The sequence below is a fragment of the Hyperolius riggenbachi genome, chromosome 3, assembly GCF_040937935.1.
Source record: "Hyperolius riggenbachi isolate aHypRig1 chromosome 3, aHypRig1.pri, whole genome shotgun sequence".
Lineage (NCBI taxonomy): Eukaryota > Metazoa > Chordata > Amphibia > Anura > Hyperoliidae > Hyperolius > Hyperolius riggenbachi.
The window spans coordinates 71,324,256-71,340,061 of NC_090648.1; the positions used below are offsets into that span (position 1 = coordinate 71,324,256).

Genomic DNA, 15,806 nt, shown 5'->3' on the forward strand with positions numbered 1-15,806 from the left:
AAAAAAAAAAAGTTCACATCATTAATGGGCACCTTGAAGCAGATCTGAGATGAGTCCCCCCCCCCCCCCCCCCCCCCCCCTCTATAACAAGTACAGTGTCTGTATATCTTATCTAAAGTTTAGATAATTTACACAGCAAATCTAGCTTCAAACCACTTCAACAGAATAGGATGGTTTCTTCCTGTGAAAGGACAGCAGCCATGTTTGTAAACATTACACAGGCAAGCTGATCTGCATCTCCAGCCTTCAGCCTGTGAAAACCTAATTCCCCGTCCCCCTGCCTCTGAAATCTCTGGCCCAGACTGAGCTCCCATAAGCCCTTGCTACTGTCTGAAAGTGCCAAGGCACTCTGAAAAGCTGTGGGCGAGGCTTGTTTAGTTTATAGGGAATTAGTGTATTAAAACAAAGTATTTGGTTTGAGGAATGCCCTATAAACAAAGTGAAAGGAACACAATTATGCAATGAGTAGAAGTTCATCTCGGATCCACTTTAATGTGGGAATGCATTAGGCAACTTGACGGCCGATCGACCATTTGAATCAATGATTATACTATAATCGGATGAAAATTGGTGTTGAGTAAAAGAATCTTTGATCCACCTTAAAGTGATCCTTAAGTTTACTCACCCGGGGCTTCCCTCAGCCCCCTGCAGCAGATCAGTGCTCTCGCAGCCCCGCTCCGATGCTTCTGCACCCGCCGGCAAACACTTCCGGTCTGTCCGTCACCGGCCTTTTTAAAAGTTTGCATTAAGTCTACAATAAAGCCGATGTCTGCACTTTAAATTCTGTATTGGAAATATCCACAAGGAACCTCCAACGGAGGATTTTTACCCTTCTCTGTCTGTGTCAATAAAGTTTTGATGTTTTTTGCATTGGAAAGTCCCTGCCCGAATTTTTTCATTTTCATAGTCCTTTCTATATATGCGAAGCTTTGATAGGGGAGAGTAGATCACCCCAAAAAGGATTATAAGGTTTTCTCTTTCCCTTTTGTGTAAAAAGACTATACTCCCAACTATATACGTCACCGACAGGCATGGGAACGCGAGTGATTCTCCACGTTCCCAGCCATAATATCGCCCCCTATGCTGCTATTGCGGCCTCACCGGAAGTGTTCGCCTCGGAGCGGAGCTGCGAGGGTACCGATCGGCTGCAGGGGGCTGAGGGAAGCCCCAGGTGAGTAAATCTCTTTTTTGTTTGACTTTTTTTATTTTTTTTAAATGGTATCCACTGGCTTTAAGTCTGATAGAGGGAAGGCTCGGTCCTAATGAGCCTCTCCTCTCCCGGTGCTGCGCTGGCTCCCCCGTTCGTGTCCGCCGCCGCAGGGACTTCGGAGGTCTTCGGGAGCACTCGGGCTTCCGAAGATGGGCCGCTCCATACTACGCGCGAGTGCGTCATAGAGGGTGCTCGCGCATTGCGTAGTATGGAGCGCCCTGTCTTTGGGAGCCCGAGTACTCCCGAAAGCTCCCTTCAGCTGCGGAAGTGGCAGTATTTGACCGAACTGGTCGAATACTGTCACGGGGGATACCTGCGCAGGACCGGGCAGGCTCATTAGGACCAAGCCTTCCATCTCATTAGGCGAGTTTGACTTTTTTTAAATGGTAAACATTCCCTTTAAGGATCACTTTAAGAGATGCAAAAAGCTGTCCAATGGCTTGGGCAGTCCCTCATGTGGCATTACACAAATTAAACCAACCCTACCGCTAGATCCATAACCTACCATTTTAAGGATGCAGTTACAACTATATATAGTGCTACAAGTAACGGACACGTTGAAAGGTTTGCTTGTCTGAGATACAACAGTACCCTTTCTGCTCCCTACTAGCAGATTCCTCTTCATGGTAGTGTTCCTTGAACTAGAGTTAAGCTGCGCAAGCAAAAATTATGAATACAACTTGCTGGCTCTGGTGGGGAGTGTTTAAAGGGGAACTTCAGCCTAAACAAACATACTATCAAGTTACATTAGTTATGTTAATTAGAATAGATAGGTGACAAGGAGCAGGAGACAGTTCCAACTGTCCTGTGTCCTGATTACCCCTCCCAGCTGCACATGCTAGGCTTCAAATGTCAAATTCAAAATGTAAAAAATAAAATAAAAATTGCACCAAAACAGAACGAGAACAAAATCAGAAATCCCATCATGCTTTGCACAGCATCAGGGGAAAAAAGCCCGGGCAGTTTTATTCTGTGCAGCTAAAAATGAGGCTTGTATAAGAGAAACAAAGTTCTGACGCTGTGAAACTGTAAAAGAAACACCAAGCCTTTTCAGTGCTGCTGAGTCTGATTTTTAGTCCGGAGGTTCACTTTAACTTACCCATGTCGCTGCCTAGAATAGATGCATTCCACATCAATCCCATGCTTCCTCCAAACCCAGTGGGAAGCATGGGAGTCACGTGGAACATGAGGTGGAACGCATCGGCTATAGGTAGCAACATGTGCAAGTTAACCACATCCCTTCTGCCAGCAAAGTTGTACTCTCTTTTAATAACTAGCAGCAGAGTGCTGCATAGCTCAACTCCAACTTGGACACCAAGCAACTCTGCCCCCAGAACTACTGTGGCAGCTGTGAGATGACTGCCCTACTACTTTCCTGACCAGTCCCTCACAGAGGACAAAATCATTTCCTTCAAGCCACAGTAGCAGGCCTGAATGTCAGTCATAAGATGTATCCAACTCCTGTGCCATGTCATGTCTAGTTGTCTTTACACAATCATTGGAACCGAGCTGGAAAATATGAATTCCCTTCATAACAGATTATGGAAATCAGTTAACTAGTGCCAATTTACAAAAGCCTTTGAGCCCGATTTTAAAGAGACTCTGAAGCGTGAATAAATCTCGCTTCAGAGCTCATAGTTAGCAGGGGCATGTGTGCATAGTTGGGGGTGAAGGTACCCCCGTTTAGCCGCAGGATAGTGGCGTTTTAGCAGGGGCTAACTATGAGCTTCTGAAGCGAGAATTATTCTCGCTTCAGTGTCTCTAAGCATGTATTCAGTTCATGCTCCAGCTACACTAATAGGAAACCCAGTGAGTCAAGGATATCTAACGCCAGTCCATTTTTTGCACAGCTCAAATTGATGGAACTGAAATCAGAAAAGGCTTGGTTCATCAAGTACAACCATTTCCCAGTCTATCGTCACCTCCCCGACGTTTTGATTACGTGCGGCGGGAGGTTTGTTGACCCAATTTTTGACATTGAGCAGCGGAACGGCATGGAGGGCGCAGATGGCGTCCTCTGTGCATTCAAATTTCATGCAGTTTTTTTGCCCATTTCGCCTCATGAGTCCTTTAAGACAATGCAGGGGAAAGTTATACATTAACACATACTACTCACTATACTTTCAAAGTGGCCAATTTGAGCTGGGAGTTAGCCTCTTCTCTGCAGTTGGGGGAAAAAAGTGCTGTGAAATACAGCTTGCCCAAAATTGCTATAAAAACACTTATTTGGTGTAAAAAAATAAATAAAATTGTACTGCTATGCTAAATCATAACCTAGAGGCTCTCTGCTCCCCTTCCCTTTCAGGCAAAGTGAAGTGGCTCAGCTGTAGCCATGGCAAAGTCTATTCAGCAGAAGAGGGGAGAAGGAGCAGAGTGATCAGTGTAAACACATGCTTAAAGAGAACAGGAGGTGGGGTTCTAAGAATGATATCCGTACAGAGCTGGGCCTGCCTATACAGCCCAGCCTCTGTTGCTATGTAGTGCCCCCCCCCCCCCCCGCAAATCACAGCCGTGCACGCTGCGTTTACCCATGTAGTGTCACTCGCCACTCCGCCTCCTGCATAGCTCTGGTCCCCGCCGAGTCCCTTCCCTCCCCCGATTGGAGGGAAGGGATGCGGGCGAGGACCGGAGCTATGCAGGAGGAGCGGCGAGAGTGACACTACATAGGTAAACAGCCCGCTGCATGCCAACAGCACGGCTGTGATTTATGGAGGCATAGCAGAGTCCTATAGGCAGGGCCAGCGTCTGTGTGCGGATATCCTTGGAACTCCACCTCTGGTTCTTTAAAAAGCTTATGGAAAGTCAAGGTGCAAGTGCCAAAACACACGGTAAAGTTTTTGTCCCACACACACCACTGCCCCGTAACATCAGGAATACAAAACATTGCAATGCATAGCAACCCAACATAAAACCACCTGTATTCCATATAGAAAAGGAAAGGACCCAAAGTACATAGATAAGGTGAAAAAGCTTTGAATCATGCCCTATGTTATATTTGTTGTTTAGGAGCTTAAAAATGTAATATAATTAAGGCAAGAAAAATATTGAAAATCAGGAACAACTTTGAGGAATTATTTTGCTTGTAAATGTGCTGAATGGTTATTTTTATCAATTAAGTGATAATGGGAAATTGTGAATAGAGCATAGTCTTTAAAAGACACTGAAGCGAAAAAAAAATGATATGATTTGTATGTGTAGTACAGCTAAGAAATAACACATTAGGAGCAGAGACTAATCAGTCTAATGGTTTCCAGTACAGGAAGAGTGAAGAAACTCCAGTTATCTCTATGCAAAAAAGCCATTAAGCTCTATGACTTTCAAAGTCCTGGAGAGGGCTGTCTGACTTTTATTATCTCAACTGTTAGTGAACAAATGTCTTTTTCTCTGCTAGAGGAGAGGTCATTAGTTCAGATTGCTCTGAAAGAATCATTTTGAATGCTGAGTGTTGTGTAATCTGCACATATTTATAGAATGATGCAATGTTAGAAAACACTATATACCTGAAAATAATATGAGATTTTCTTTGCTGCTAATCTAGTAATCATTCATAGTACACAACCAATTCATTATATCCTATATTTTTCACTTCAGTGTCTCTTTAAAGCCCACTATCACAATGTATACACATACCAGTAGAATGATTGCAGGACTTCATCAGGGCTGCCCCTACTCTCTGGAACTCGCCCCCACCTTTAATACCTTCAAACAAGCTCTCAAGACTCACCTCTATATGCTCGCATACCCCCCTACACCAGCATCATAATATGTTCTGTTAGACCCCCTCAAAAGACGCACCTATTGTCTCCACCCCACCCTTTAGATTGTAAGCCTCTGGCAGGGCCCTCCTCCCTAATGTATCCAGCTTGATTATGCAATTTTACTTACAACCACCCTTCTTGTAGACTCGAACAGTCTCTATGTTGACCTATGACACTGTATTGTCATCAAATCATTTGCATGATCTTGTGTTGTGAGTTTCCGTATGTTCTACCTGTATGTTAACCCATTTATCTATTGTGCAGCGCTGCGTAATATGTTGGCGCTTTATAAATACAATAATAATAATCTCCTCATGAACGATTCCCAGGGTTTGATTTCAGCATTTCCTCCATTACAAAAGCACTTCCTATTGAAGTTGAAATGGGTTACAGTAATTTGAAAAAAACTCCTACAATGAGATTAGCTAGTACAAGACCGTCTAAGTCAGGGGTGCCCAATACGTCGATCGCGATCTACCGGTAGACCGCGACCGCCCTCTGAGTAGATCGCGGCCGTCCGGCTGCGTCCTGTCAAATTTAGCTGCAGCGTGGTTGCGGCTGTGAAATTACATGTAGCCTCGGCTGTCATTTTCTCCTAGCAGCTGCAGGGGAGAGGCGCGGCGTGGCTGAAGGGGAGAGGAGCAAATGGGGAGCCTCTCCTTCCCCTTCAGGCTCTGTGATGCAAGCCGTGTGGCCACTCCTCCCCAAGTCCCGCGGATCTTCAGTGACGTCTAACAGTCATCCCCGCTCTTGTGAGGCGAACAGAGGCGACTGATGCTGCGCACAGAAAGGGGGCTAAAGAGACTGCTCTGCAAGGTGGGCAACTGGGCATATAGAAGTTTAGATTTGATGAAGAGGGGGGGATTGCGGTGGTTGGAGGGGGCGTTTATAGATGTGTTGATCACAGGAGCCATGTACTGTGGTGGGAGAAGGATTGTGAAAGGGGGGACAGGTGTTGAAGAGAAGGGTTCTGTGACCATTTTTTTACAACTATGCTGTGATGGGGAGGGGGATCATGACACTCACTATGCGGGGGGGGGGGGTGGGTGTGTGTGTGTGTGTGTGTGTGTGTGTGTGTGTGTGTGTGTGTGTGTGTGTGTGTGTGTGTGTGTGTGTGTGTGTGTGTGTGTGTGTGTGTGTGTGTGTGTGTGTGTGTGTGTGTGTGTGTGTGTGTGTCCTAGGCTTGGTCATTTTAAAAGTAGCTCGCGACCCGAAAAAGTGTGGGCACCCCTGGTCTAAGTGACAGACAAGGACATTTAGGGCTGGTTCACACAGCTAGAGCTTTTTCTAAGTGCTTGTGATTATAAAAGCTCTTGTTTATGTAATGCTATGTGTTGTCTCACAAGAGCAATTTTTTTTTTTTTATAAAATCACAAGTCCTCCATAGCATTGCATTAGTAAGAGCTTTTCAGATCAGCTAAAAGCTTGTATGGTGAACCAGCCCTCCTATAGTGTGTAGAGAATGTACACCTTATAAGTAGGGGTTTACACATTTTGTAACTGTGATAGTGGTCCTTTAAAGGGGAACTGAAGTAAGAGGTATATGGAGGCTGCCATATTTCCTTTTAATCAATACCAGTTGCCTGGCAGCCCTGCTGGTCCATTTCTCTCCAGTAGTATCTAAACACCAGAAGCAAGCAAGCATGCAGCTAGTCTTGTCAGAGCGGATAATATTCAGCTGGCCCGATCAAGCCGCACGATTCCCGCCCGGCAGGGACTAGAGTGCTGATAAGGAAGCGCCGGCGAGCGGTAATCGATCAGCGCACAAGCAGGGACGCGGCTGGGGTCGATCCGGCCGACCTCTGTATCCCCAGCATTAGAGGCAGAGGAGCAGCAGGGCTGCCAGGCAACAGGTATGGATTCAAAGGAATATGGCAGCCTCCGTATACCTCTTACTTCAGTCCCCCTTTAAAGAATCGGACCCTGCACCTTTGACTTTACTAAATACAGTTCCTCTGACAAATTTCCATTTAGCTCTATAGCCTTAAAGAGACTTGAGTGAACCAGAATGCGTTTACAGTAAAGCACCTGACAGTGCTAAACCGAGGGGTTTCAGACAAGCTGTTTCCCAACCTATTTTGCATACAGTTTAACTCTTGCTTTACTGAAGAAGGGAATTTCAGATAAGTTCTTAGTAGGGCTAGCACTACACAAGTTAGTCCACTTTTTCCTGCACTGCAATAGAGGGTCATGGCAGGATTTTAGCAAGAAAAGTACCTGAAGTGACAGAACCCTAGGCCTTTCTCCTTTTTGCAAAATGGAACCCCCATCATTCTGACTGAGCTGCCTACTCCATGCACAATGGGAATTAAGCTTGACAATTGGTCTCACTACAAAAACAGGCAGTCAGTTTGTAGACGCTCAGAAGGAGCATCTCATAAGCAATTTATGCAAATCACACAGGAGGCTCCACTAATCTCCTATAGGCCTGGAACTAGCAGGCTATTAAGCAGTTGGGATTTGAAAAACTCCTGCTAATTTTTTTTTTCTATGGGTGTGATCCCACTTGATCGATGCGATTTTATAAAAATCCCGGCACGGACAGCTTCCTTGGTTCCCACAAAAGCAACCAAGTTTAATTAGGTATCAGGACAATTTATGAGTTAGTAAATTTTAAGTCAAACAATAAAACTGACTTACCTGGTGCTTTTTTGCAGCCCCCTGGAGTCATTCTGTGCCCACAACGCCAGTCCAAGTCTCTGGCCAGCAGCAGCAACACACACACTGATAGTTCTGTGCATGCACATAGAGCTCCAGGCCACGGTAGCCCAATCAGGGTGGATGGGGAGGAACTTTGACCGGTGTCGTGGGCACAGGAGGACTCCAAGAAGCCCCAAGGCAAGTTAAAGTTTGACTTAAGTGTTCCTTTAGTTACTTAGAAATGCTCTGGTGAGCACCACCTACCAGTATGCATATACTTTAGATGGGTACTTGTATTAACCTCTTGAGGACCACAGTGCACTGTTATGCAGCAGATCAGACGTTTGACTGTCAGATCTAACAAGATTAGTGGCACGTTTGTTTCTGGTGGACACTACTGCAGCCAAATAGACCAGCAGGAAACTGGTATGGTTTAAAACAGGGGTCAGGAACCTTTTTGGCTGAGAGAGCCATAAACGCCAGATATTTCAAAATATATTTCTGTGAGAGCCATACAATGTTTCAAACTGGGACAGTGCGCATGCGCAGCAGAGGGCTCAGGTCTCTGTTGCCATGGTGAGGTGTATACAGTTGATCCGCCAGGAAGTGGAAGTGTCAGACACGCCTTCAGCTTCTCTTGGCTTTCATCATCAGCAATTTCCCAGAGAGCCAGACCGGAGAAATACCAACTAACAGCTTGTATGATTCGCTAGCCGACTTGGGGGTTGATTCACTTTGTAGGATGAGATCCCCACACTTTGGCCCAAGAGGTTGCCTGTCAAGTGATAGGCAGCCTATGGGACCAATCAAAGTTCGGGGATCTTGTCCTACAGAGTCACTGGACCTGATAGGGTCCAGGGTGGGACAATTGAAGCAGCTTTTCGTTTTGGAGGGGAGCACAAGTTAGTAGTGCACGCTACAGCAGTAGCATGCCTACTTTGAAAATTTTACTTGCGCTGCCACACTAAGCTGCGCTGCTTGAGTAGTGTAGTCAACTGTGTGTACCGTTGAGTAGTGTGAATCAACCTACTGATTTGTATGTGAGCCAGATGTAGCCATCAAAAGAGCCACATCTGGCTCCCGAGCCATAGGTTCCCTACCCCTGGTTTAAAAGGAAACAAATATGGCAGCCTCCATATACTGACTTTAGTTGTCCTTTAAAACCTACATGTGCAACTGCACTTGTAGAGGAGAGCACAGCCTCAAAGAAGAAACAAATACGTCCTGCTGGTCAGGTTAAGTCCTAGAGGTGTGCATTTTAAAGCAACTGGATCAGCACTTACCCTGCTATGCATCTTTAGTGCCAACAGCAGCAGACAACTTTCCTCAGTTTTCTAATGTAGAAAGTGCAGACCCATAACATGGTCAAAGGCAGTATACTTTTACATCCATGTTATAGTAGGCCCTGGAAACGTCAGACATCAGTACAAGAGAAACAAAGTTCTGCAGCTAATGGTACAAGAACAATGCATGTGCATAGAGGGTGACTTATGCAAACAATTTGCACAGCCTTGTGGATCAAGCTTGTACAGTGGACACTTGCTTGTAATCCAAAGCACTATTAGATCAAAGCAAATTTCCCTGAAAGAATTAATGGAAACCCAGTTGATCATTTTTATAGTGAAATAGTATTACAAATATAAACAAGACTTTCACTATAACCAAAACGGAATAATTGCCATCTGTTAGCTTGCTTCAACTTTTCTGTGTGTGGCTTTAAAGAGACTGAAGTCTCTTTAACCTGTTTTTGTCAAACTTCTTAGCTACTTGCCGACTGCTCCACGCCAATTGGAGAAAGCAATGAGGCAGCCCCAGGACCAACAGCTGTCTATGGGGCTAGCAGGAGATTGCGTGCACATATCTCCTGCTTGGAAGGCGGAGCTCAGTCTTCAGTCTGCGAGCGGCCAATCGCCGCTCGTGAGACAGTTAGACGGTAGTTTTGCCGTCTAATTACTGTGTACAGCGCTGCGATCTGCAGCAGCGCTGTACTGGGGACAGCCGTGTAACACAGCTGGCTGTCCCCTAGGGGCACCAGAGAGATTGGCTCTCATAGGCTGAAGCCTATGACAGCCGATCGATGTGATTGGCGGGTGGGAGGTAAAAACAAACAAAAATTTGCAGGAAAAAAGAAAAAAAAAGTGGGGGCAATTAGACCCCACCAACAGAGCGCTCTGTTGGTGGGGAGAAAAAGGGGGGGGGGGAATCACTTGTGTGCTGTTGTGCAGCCCTGCAGCTTGGCCTTAAAGTCGCAGTGGCCTATTTAACTGAAAATGGCCTGGTCTTTGGGGAGGGGAGGTAAACACTGCAGTCCTCAAGTGGTAAACATGAATACCCCAGATAATTAAAAAAAAAAAAAAACCCGCTGCATACCTGCAACAGATTGATTTATTACAGTGAAATAGCCCTGCAAAGCTCCCGGGCACACAGGGCTTTACTTGAAGAGGCAGAGCTTTGAGCTGAAGCTCTGCCTCCTCTGCAATATCTCTGCTGATCACCTCCTCTCCACGCCCGTCTTCTTTCACTGAGGGGTAGGGAGGAGGCAGAGATCGAACAACTCAATCCAAGGTTTTACTGTACTTCTGATCCTTGGCATAGTGGGGACGAGCAGTCCGGCAGTGGGTGCCCACTGCGCCAAGAATCACGACAAGTACAAGTTTAATCCACATGGACTTGTGAAGTCTATGCACATGCATTGTACTTGTTCCAGCGGTTATTCTTCACAATAGTGCCAAGCTTAATTTCTATTGTACTGATGCAAAAAACCATCCTTGTTCAGAGCACAGAGTGGACAATGGTATGGCACAGCAACATCCTATAGCCACCACAAAGCACAGCCCACTCCCCCAGATATCAACTGACGGAGAGAGACATACGGTAGTAACAGCAAAAACCTGTATAAAGCACACTGCAGAATGGCTCATGTTATGGGATTAGTTTGAGATCTCTTGCAATAGTTCGGCTCCATTTCCCTTCATGCTTGCGCTGCTCCATGTGTATAGCCACTACTGGAAATGCCCAAATGGGGAAATACCTGAGCTGACAACTCCAATACAAATAGATTGCCAGCAGACTCCAAGAAGGTGCATAGTGAGCTTTCATATGCCATCCAATCCATGTTCCAAAGTGTAGCCTTCGAGTAGGTATGCTACAGAATTAATAGGTTTCAAAGCAACAGTGGTTTGTACAAGATTTATTAAAACATAACTCAAAGTAAAAATTGAACAATAAAAACACTAAGGTAGAAAAAACAAAACAAAAAGTTCCCTTGCACTTAAATTCACTTTACTGCAGGGCAGTCTCCACTGATCATAGGAACAGAAAAAAAAAATGAAGTTGGATCAGCCAAAAACGACAGGTCAACCGTTGAGTTTTAAAACCCATAAAAATCAAGTTCCACATGGACACCAAGAGTCTCCAGGAAGGCTGACACTCCCACAATGTATACACTGCATGGGCTACAAGCTTGTAGTGAGCAGTCCATAAAATGCTTATGAAAAACAAAAAAAAGGGTGGAAGAGTTTTTTTCGTCTTGCAGAGCTTAAGACAGACAGGAGTAAAGAGCTGGTTTGTGGGCTTTGAGTGGGTGGGGTGCAATACGCTATAGATGGTCTAAGCAGAGGCAAAATCATGATAACCGTAGCAGTCTGTGAAAAAGTCACCTACAAAAAGGGGGAGACAGCAGAGAGAAATAAAATTAGAATCCTCTGTATGGCCATTGTGCCACAGATTGTTTCAGAAGAAAAAAATGTTTTCTTTTAGATTTCTCTGCTCCTGTCTCCCCGCAACAATAAAGCTTTGTTGAGGACCTTCTCGTGGTGACAGGGAAAGAGGAGAATTGGCTAAAGTTAACAATTTAGAGCTGTGAGTCAATATGTCCTCACAAGGCTTAACCAAAGCAGAGAAATGTAAAAGATGATTGACAGAATTAACGCACATTATTACTCAAATTCTATTGAGGAATACCACCCAAAGCTAGCGAGACTGCTCTGTATGCAGGGAAAAAAGCAACAGCACACTCAATAGCTCCAGCTCAGAGACCACTGAAATCCAGCCGTTGATACAACTTGTGTGTCAGACCAGTCAAATTCAAGTGATGACTGACAACTTCATAGAAGTATCAACCAGCATCAAGCTGAAGTGAAGCAGGAGTGCCATTTAAGAGGTCCGTAGCTGGCCTCCATACAGAACAAAGTTGTTAGATTTGGGTGGAACCATCCTTCACATGTACACATATCCTATAGACAGGGGAGGCAGTCATAAAATGCTTGGGAGAAATTAAGTAAATTGACACCACCAAGCGTCACATGACCACTGCCTTCACTGTGTACAGGCAACAGGTACAAGTTATAAGGCCAACTAAAATACAGACTGCTCCATTCTGAGAACGTAGTGGCAGCCTCAGGCAAGAGGACACATGAAGATGCATATGGAAGTACATTTGCAGTCACCTGAAGCATTTAAAATTTTCAACCATAGAGTAACGTCCATATGCACCTACAAATGTTTACCTTTAGGTCTACCCACGTACATTTTTAACTGCCAGCACAATCTCAGAGAAAGCAGGAAGATTTTAGCCAGTTCATGCCTTAAACTGGTTTCACTTTGCAAGCTGAAGCCATTACAGCCAACAACGCGCAGAGGGAAAAAACAGTTTGATGCAGCAATATTAAACAATTGCTGTAATAAAGTGCAGTAACACGTCCAGTTTCTGGGCAACAAGAGGAGCTTTGGTGCTATACAAAGTGGCCTTTCCAGAAGGATTCCTGTCCTCATTGAAAATAAAAAGGAGGTGGCTATATTGAAGCAAAGCATCCTGGGTCAGTTATTTGCACTGCCTTTACTGACTACAGCAGGCGTGTTAGGGAAAGGCACTAGAAGTTTTAAAAATATATCGAGGGAAAAAAATAAAAAAAATAAAAATAAATCACTAGCCACAATATGGTCACTACAAAGATGTGTCAAACACCATTACCCTTTTGAAAAAAAGGCGGCGACCGCTATGAAGCATCCATCTGGCTCAGGAATAGGATTAATTGTATTAAAGTCGTAAAGGTCTTCAGACAATCTCATTTGAAAAGTGAAGCCAAAAAAACTTTGATATCTATAACTATGGTATTAAGGCTGCATAAAATAATCAGTTCCAACAATTCTCCACATAGAAGGGTCTTTCTAGAAGAAACCAGCACTGACATTTTAAGAGATCCTATAATCCTTACAACAGGGAATGTAATATCAGAATTGAAATGCAGTTGGTTTTCCTCTCTTCAATGCACACTACACAAGCTTTGTGCTCAAGGCATCTGTAGTACATGATCATAGTGCAGTAAGAAAACTGTCCTGAAAATGTGTAATAAAATTCACTTACTGTATCCAGCTGTGGCTGAAGCCTGGTAGTTTCCACCATAGTTTCCACCATAGCCTCCATAGCTACCTGCAGAGGGAAAACAACACTTTCAGAAGTGCCTCTTTTCCAGCAACCACTACACAGGGCTTTGCCTGCCAAACAATTCTCATTAAAGAGAAACTCCCGACCAAGAATTGAACTTTATCCCAATCAGTAGCTGGTACCCCATTTTACATGAGAAATCTATTCCTTTTCACAAACAGACCATCAGGGGCGCTGTATGACTGATATGGTGGTGAAACTCCTCCCACAAGAAACTGAGGACCGTGGTACTCCTGGCAGTTTCCTGTCTGTAAACCTTGTTGCATTGTGGGAAATTAGCCATTTACAGCTGTTTCCAACTGCCAAAAAAGCATGCAGCAGCTACATCACCTGCCAACAGTAAAATGTCACCATGTAATAAATGTCAGAATGTAAAATCAGGGATTTAAATGATTTTACAATGGGCAAACACTGACTAAATCATTTGTACATAATTGTAAAAATGAAGCACTTCATTTTCACTGGAGTTCCTCTTTAAAGTGGCAGTGGACAGCCCTTTTCACTGGAATAAGAACTTAAGCAGAAATCATGAACTTTAATTTGCCATACAAGCATCAAATTTTACCAGCAGATTTGATCACACAGACCAATTCTACCTGTTCTCCATGATATAGAAAAGTCACTTGCAGCCAACTGATGGGAGAGCAGCAATGCCTTTACCTGAGTTCCCATAGCCACCTCCAAAGCCACGACCCCGTCCTCTGCCACGGTTCATGCCACCGCCTCCTCTGCCACCACGTCCACGCATGCCTTGTGGTGGTGGAGGAGGAGCCTCATTGTACATGCCGAATCCTTGATTATGCTGTAGAACAATCACATTTTCATGAGTATGGGAAAGGTGTAGTTAAACGAGACAAACAAAATTAAGGGCTCAAAGTACCTCATAACCAGTTTTTCCACCTCTTGGGCCACCTCTGGGCATCATTGGGGGTCTCTTCTTCTTAGGGGCCTCTGCGTATGTGTTGTAGTCAGGGAAAAGCTTTTCCAAAGCAGCAAGGGCAGCATGTGCCTTGGCAACTTTCTTGTTAGAACCAGAGCCTTGGAATTTCGTATTGTCCACCTCAACCTACAGGATAAATAACTGTAGTCAGAATAGGGGGTTTCTACAGCAGTTCGCAAATTCAAATCATAAATGTATGCCGCTCCCTACATTTTGAGTACATCTACTCTTTGATATGCCCCCCTACCCAGTTTTTAAATATTCTGATACAGGCCTCTAGAAGAGGAGGACTATTCTCTGCCTTTTATAGTATGCAGCTCGATTACCCGAGAAGTTTCTCAAAAAAAAAAAAAATTCCAGGAAAGAAATTCATGAGCTTTCGGAAGGACAGATTCTCCTGGTGGTACCCCTTAATTTTGGCAAACAACCCAAAAATTCTCAGTTACACCAAACCAGGCTAGCCTGCACCTGACTGCCCTAGAGGGGGGGGGGACCAAAACAAAAACCATGGGGATTTGAGTCACATGCCATTAACTGCCCCAAGCTTTGGCAATACTGGGCCAGTACTCTAAAGTCAATGTACAGGCTAAATTACAATTCCTAGAAAAATTATAGCTTGCATGTTGGGTTCCTTTGATGGCAGTGTGTCTGAGCATGTTAAAACTGCAGTTATGGAACCTTTGTTTAAAGCTAGGAAACAAACCCTGCAGTTATGGCAACTTGATCAGGCTCCCCATACTTGCCATGTGAATAAGGAGGCGTAGGAATTCCATATTGGGAATGCCCAGGTACATTTAAGATTTGGGGGAAATAAGTCTACCCATGATTGTGTGGATCCAGATCTTAAGGTTCAATATATCTCTAGGATTGTGGTTTCTAGAGAAAAAAGTGGTTGATTAAAAATACACTGCATAGTTTCAACTGCTCCTGTGCACAGGACACAATTGCACATTGCTGCTGGCAGAGAACTCAGCTCTCTAGAGACAGCTGGGCTCTGTTCATTGGTCAGGAGCAGTTTTCATTGGATCTTAACCGCCTGATCACTATGAGCCAATCAGTGATCAGAAAGTGCTTAAGGGGATGAGAGCCGTGATGATTAATTAGTAACAGTAGACTCGAATTCTTGCACAGGACAGAAAGAAAAACCAGAAATGCACCCTGTATGCATTGACAGTTTATCATCTGTGTATAATCAGAAGTTGTAGTTTGATCTCTCCCATGTCACATGACTGCCATGGCAGATAAGATCATTTCCAGGGATGAGCCTCGGATGAATTCCGAATGGGTTCCATGCACCTGAGCGGGTGGGTGAGGGAGAGTTACTTACCCAGCTGCCTTCTGCTTTAATCCGTCCCACGCTGCATTGACGTGACTACCGCACTTCCTCCTTCCAGGTTGAAGGAAGAAGCATAGTCACCTGACAAGCTTGGAACAGATTAAAGTAGATGGGCAAGTTTAACTCTCACCCACCTGCTCAGGTGTATTAATCATCCTGATGAATTCCGAATGAAACCCATCCGAAGCTCATACCTGACCATTTCAAAGCACAGGATGTTAACCCTATGGCTGCTTTCATGAATCAGGAAGTAGAAACCATGCAGATTTTAGGATTTGTATCAGCTGTAACAAAAATGTTTTTCCCCAGGACAGCACCCCCCCTTGAGAGAACCTCATCTCCCACCATGGACAGGAAGCTAAAAAGATACAAAGTTGCATAACAAGCAGGCAGCCAGTATAAGTTGACATCCACAGAAGTACCTCAGTTTTGCAAGCTATTGTCCCACCCTAGAGCATATCTGGTTTATCATTTCA

At 44.6% G+C, this 15,806-nt stretch overlaps 1 protein-coding gene across 2 annotated transcripts in view; it reads right to left on the reverse strand.

Moving 5' to 3' along the window:
- Nucleotides 1-15,806, reverse strand: part of ILF3 (interleukin enhancer binding factor 3) — a 43,939-nt gene that overhangs the window by 7,008 nt on the left and 21,125 nt on the right. The window contains exons 15-18 of one of the 2 annotated variants that reach the window (XM_068274368.1): nt 13,935-14,120; nt 13,715-13,856; nt 12,974-13,039; nt 10,784-11,267 (exon numbers count right to left, since the gene is read on the reverse strand). In XM_068274368.1, coding sequence (XP_068130469.1) covers nt 11,218-11,267; nt 12,974-13,039; nt 13,715-13,856; nt 13,935-14,120 — 444 coding nt within the window. In that variant the 3' untranslated portion in view covers nt 10,784-11,217. Of the gene's footprint in view, nt 1-10,783; nt 11,268-12,973; nt 13,040-13,714; nt 13,857-13,934; nt 14,121-15,806 lie in introns of those variants that run through there. The other variant, XM_068274367.1, reaches the window with a different exon arrangement.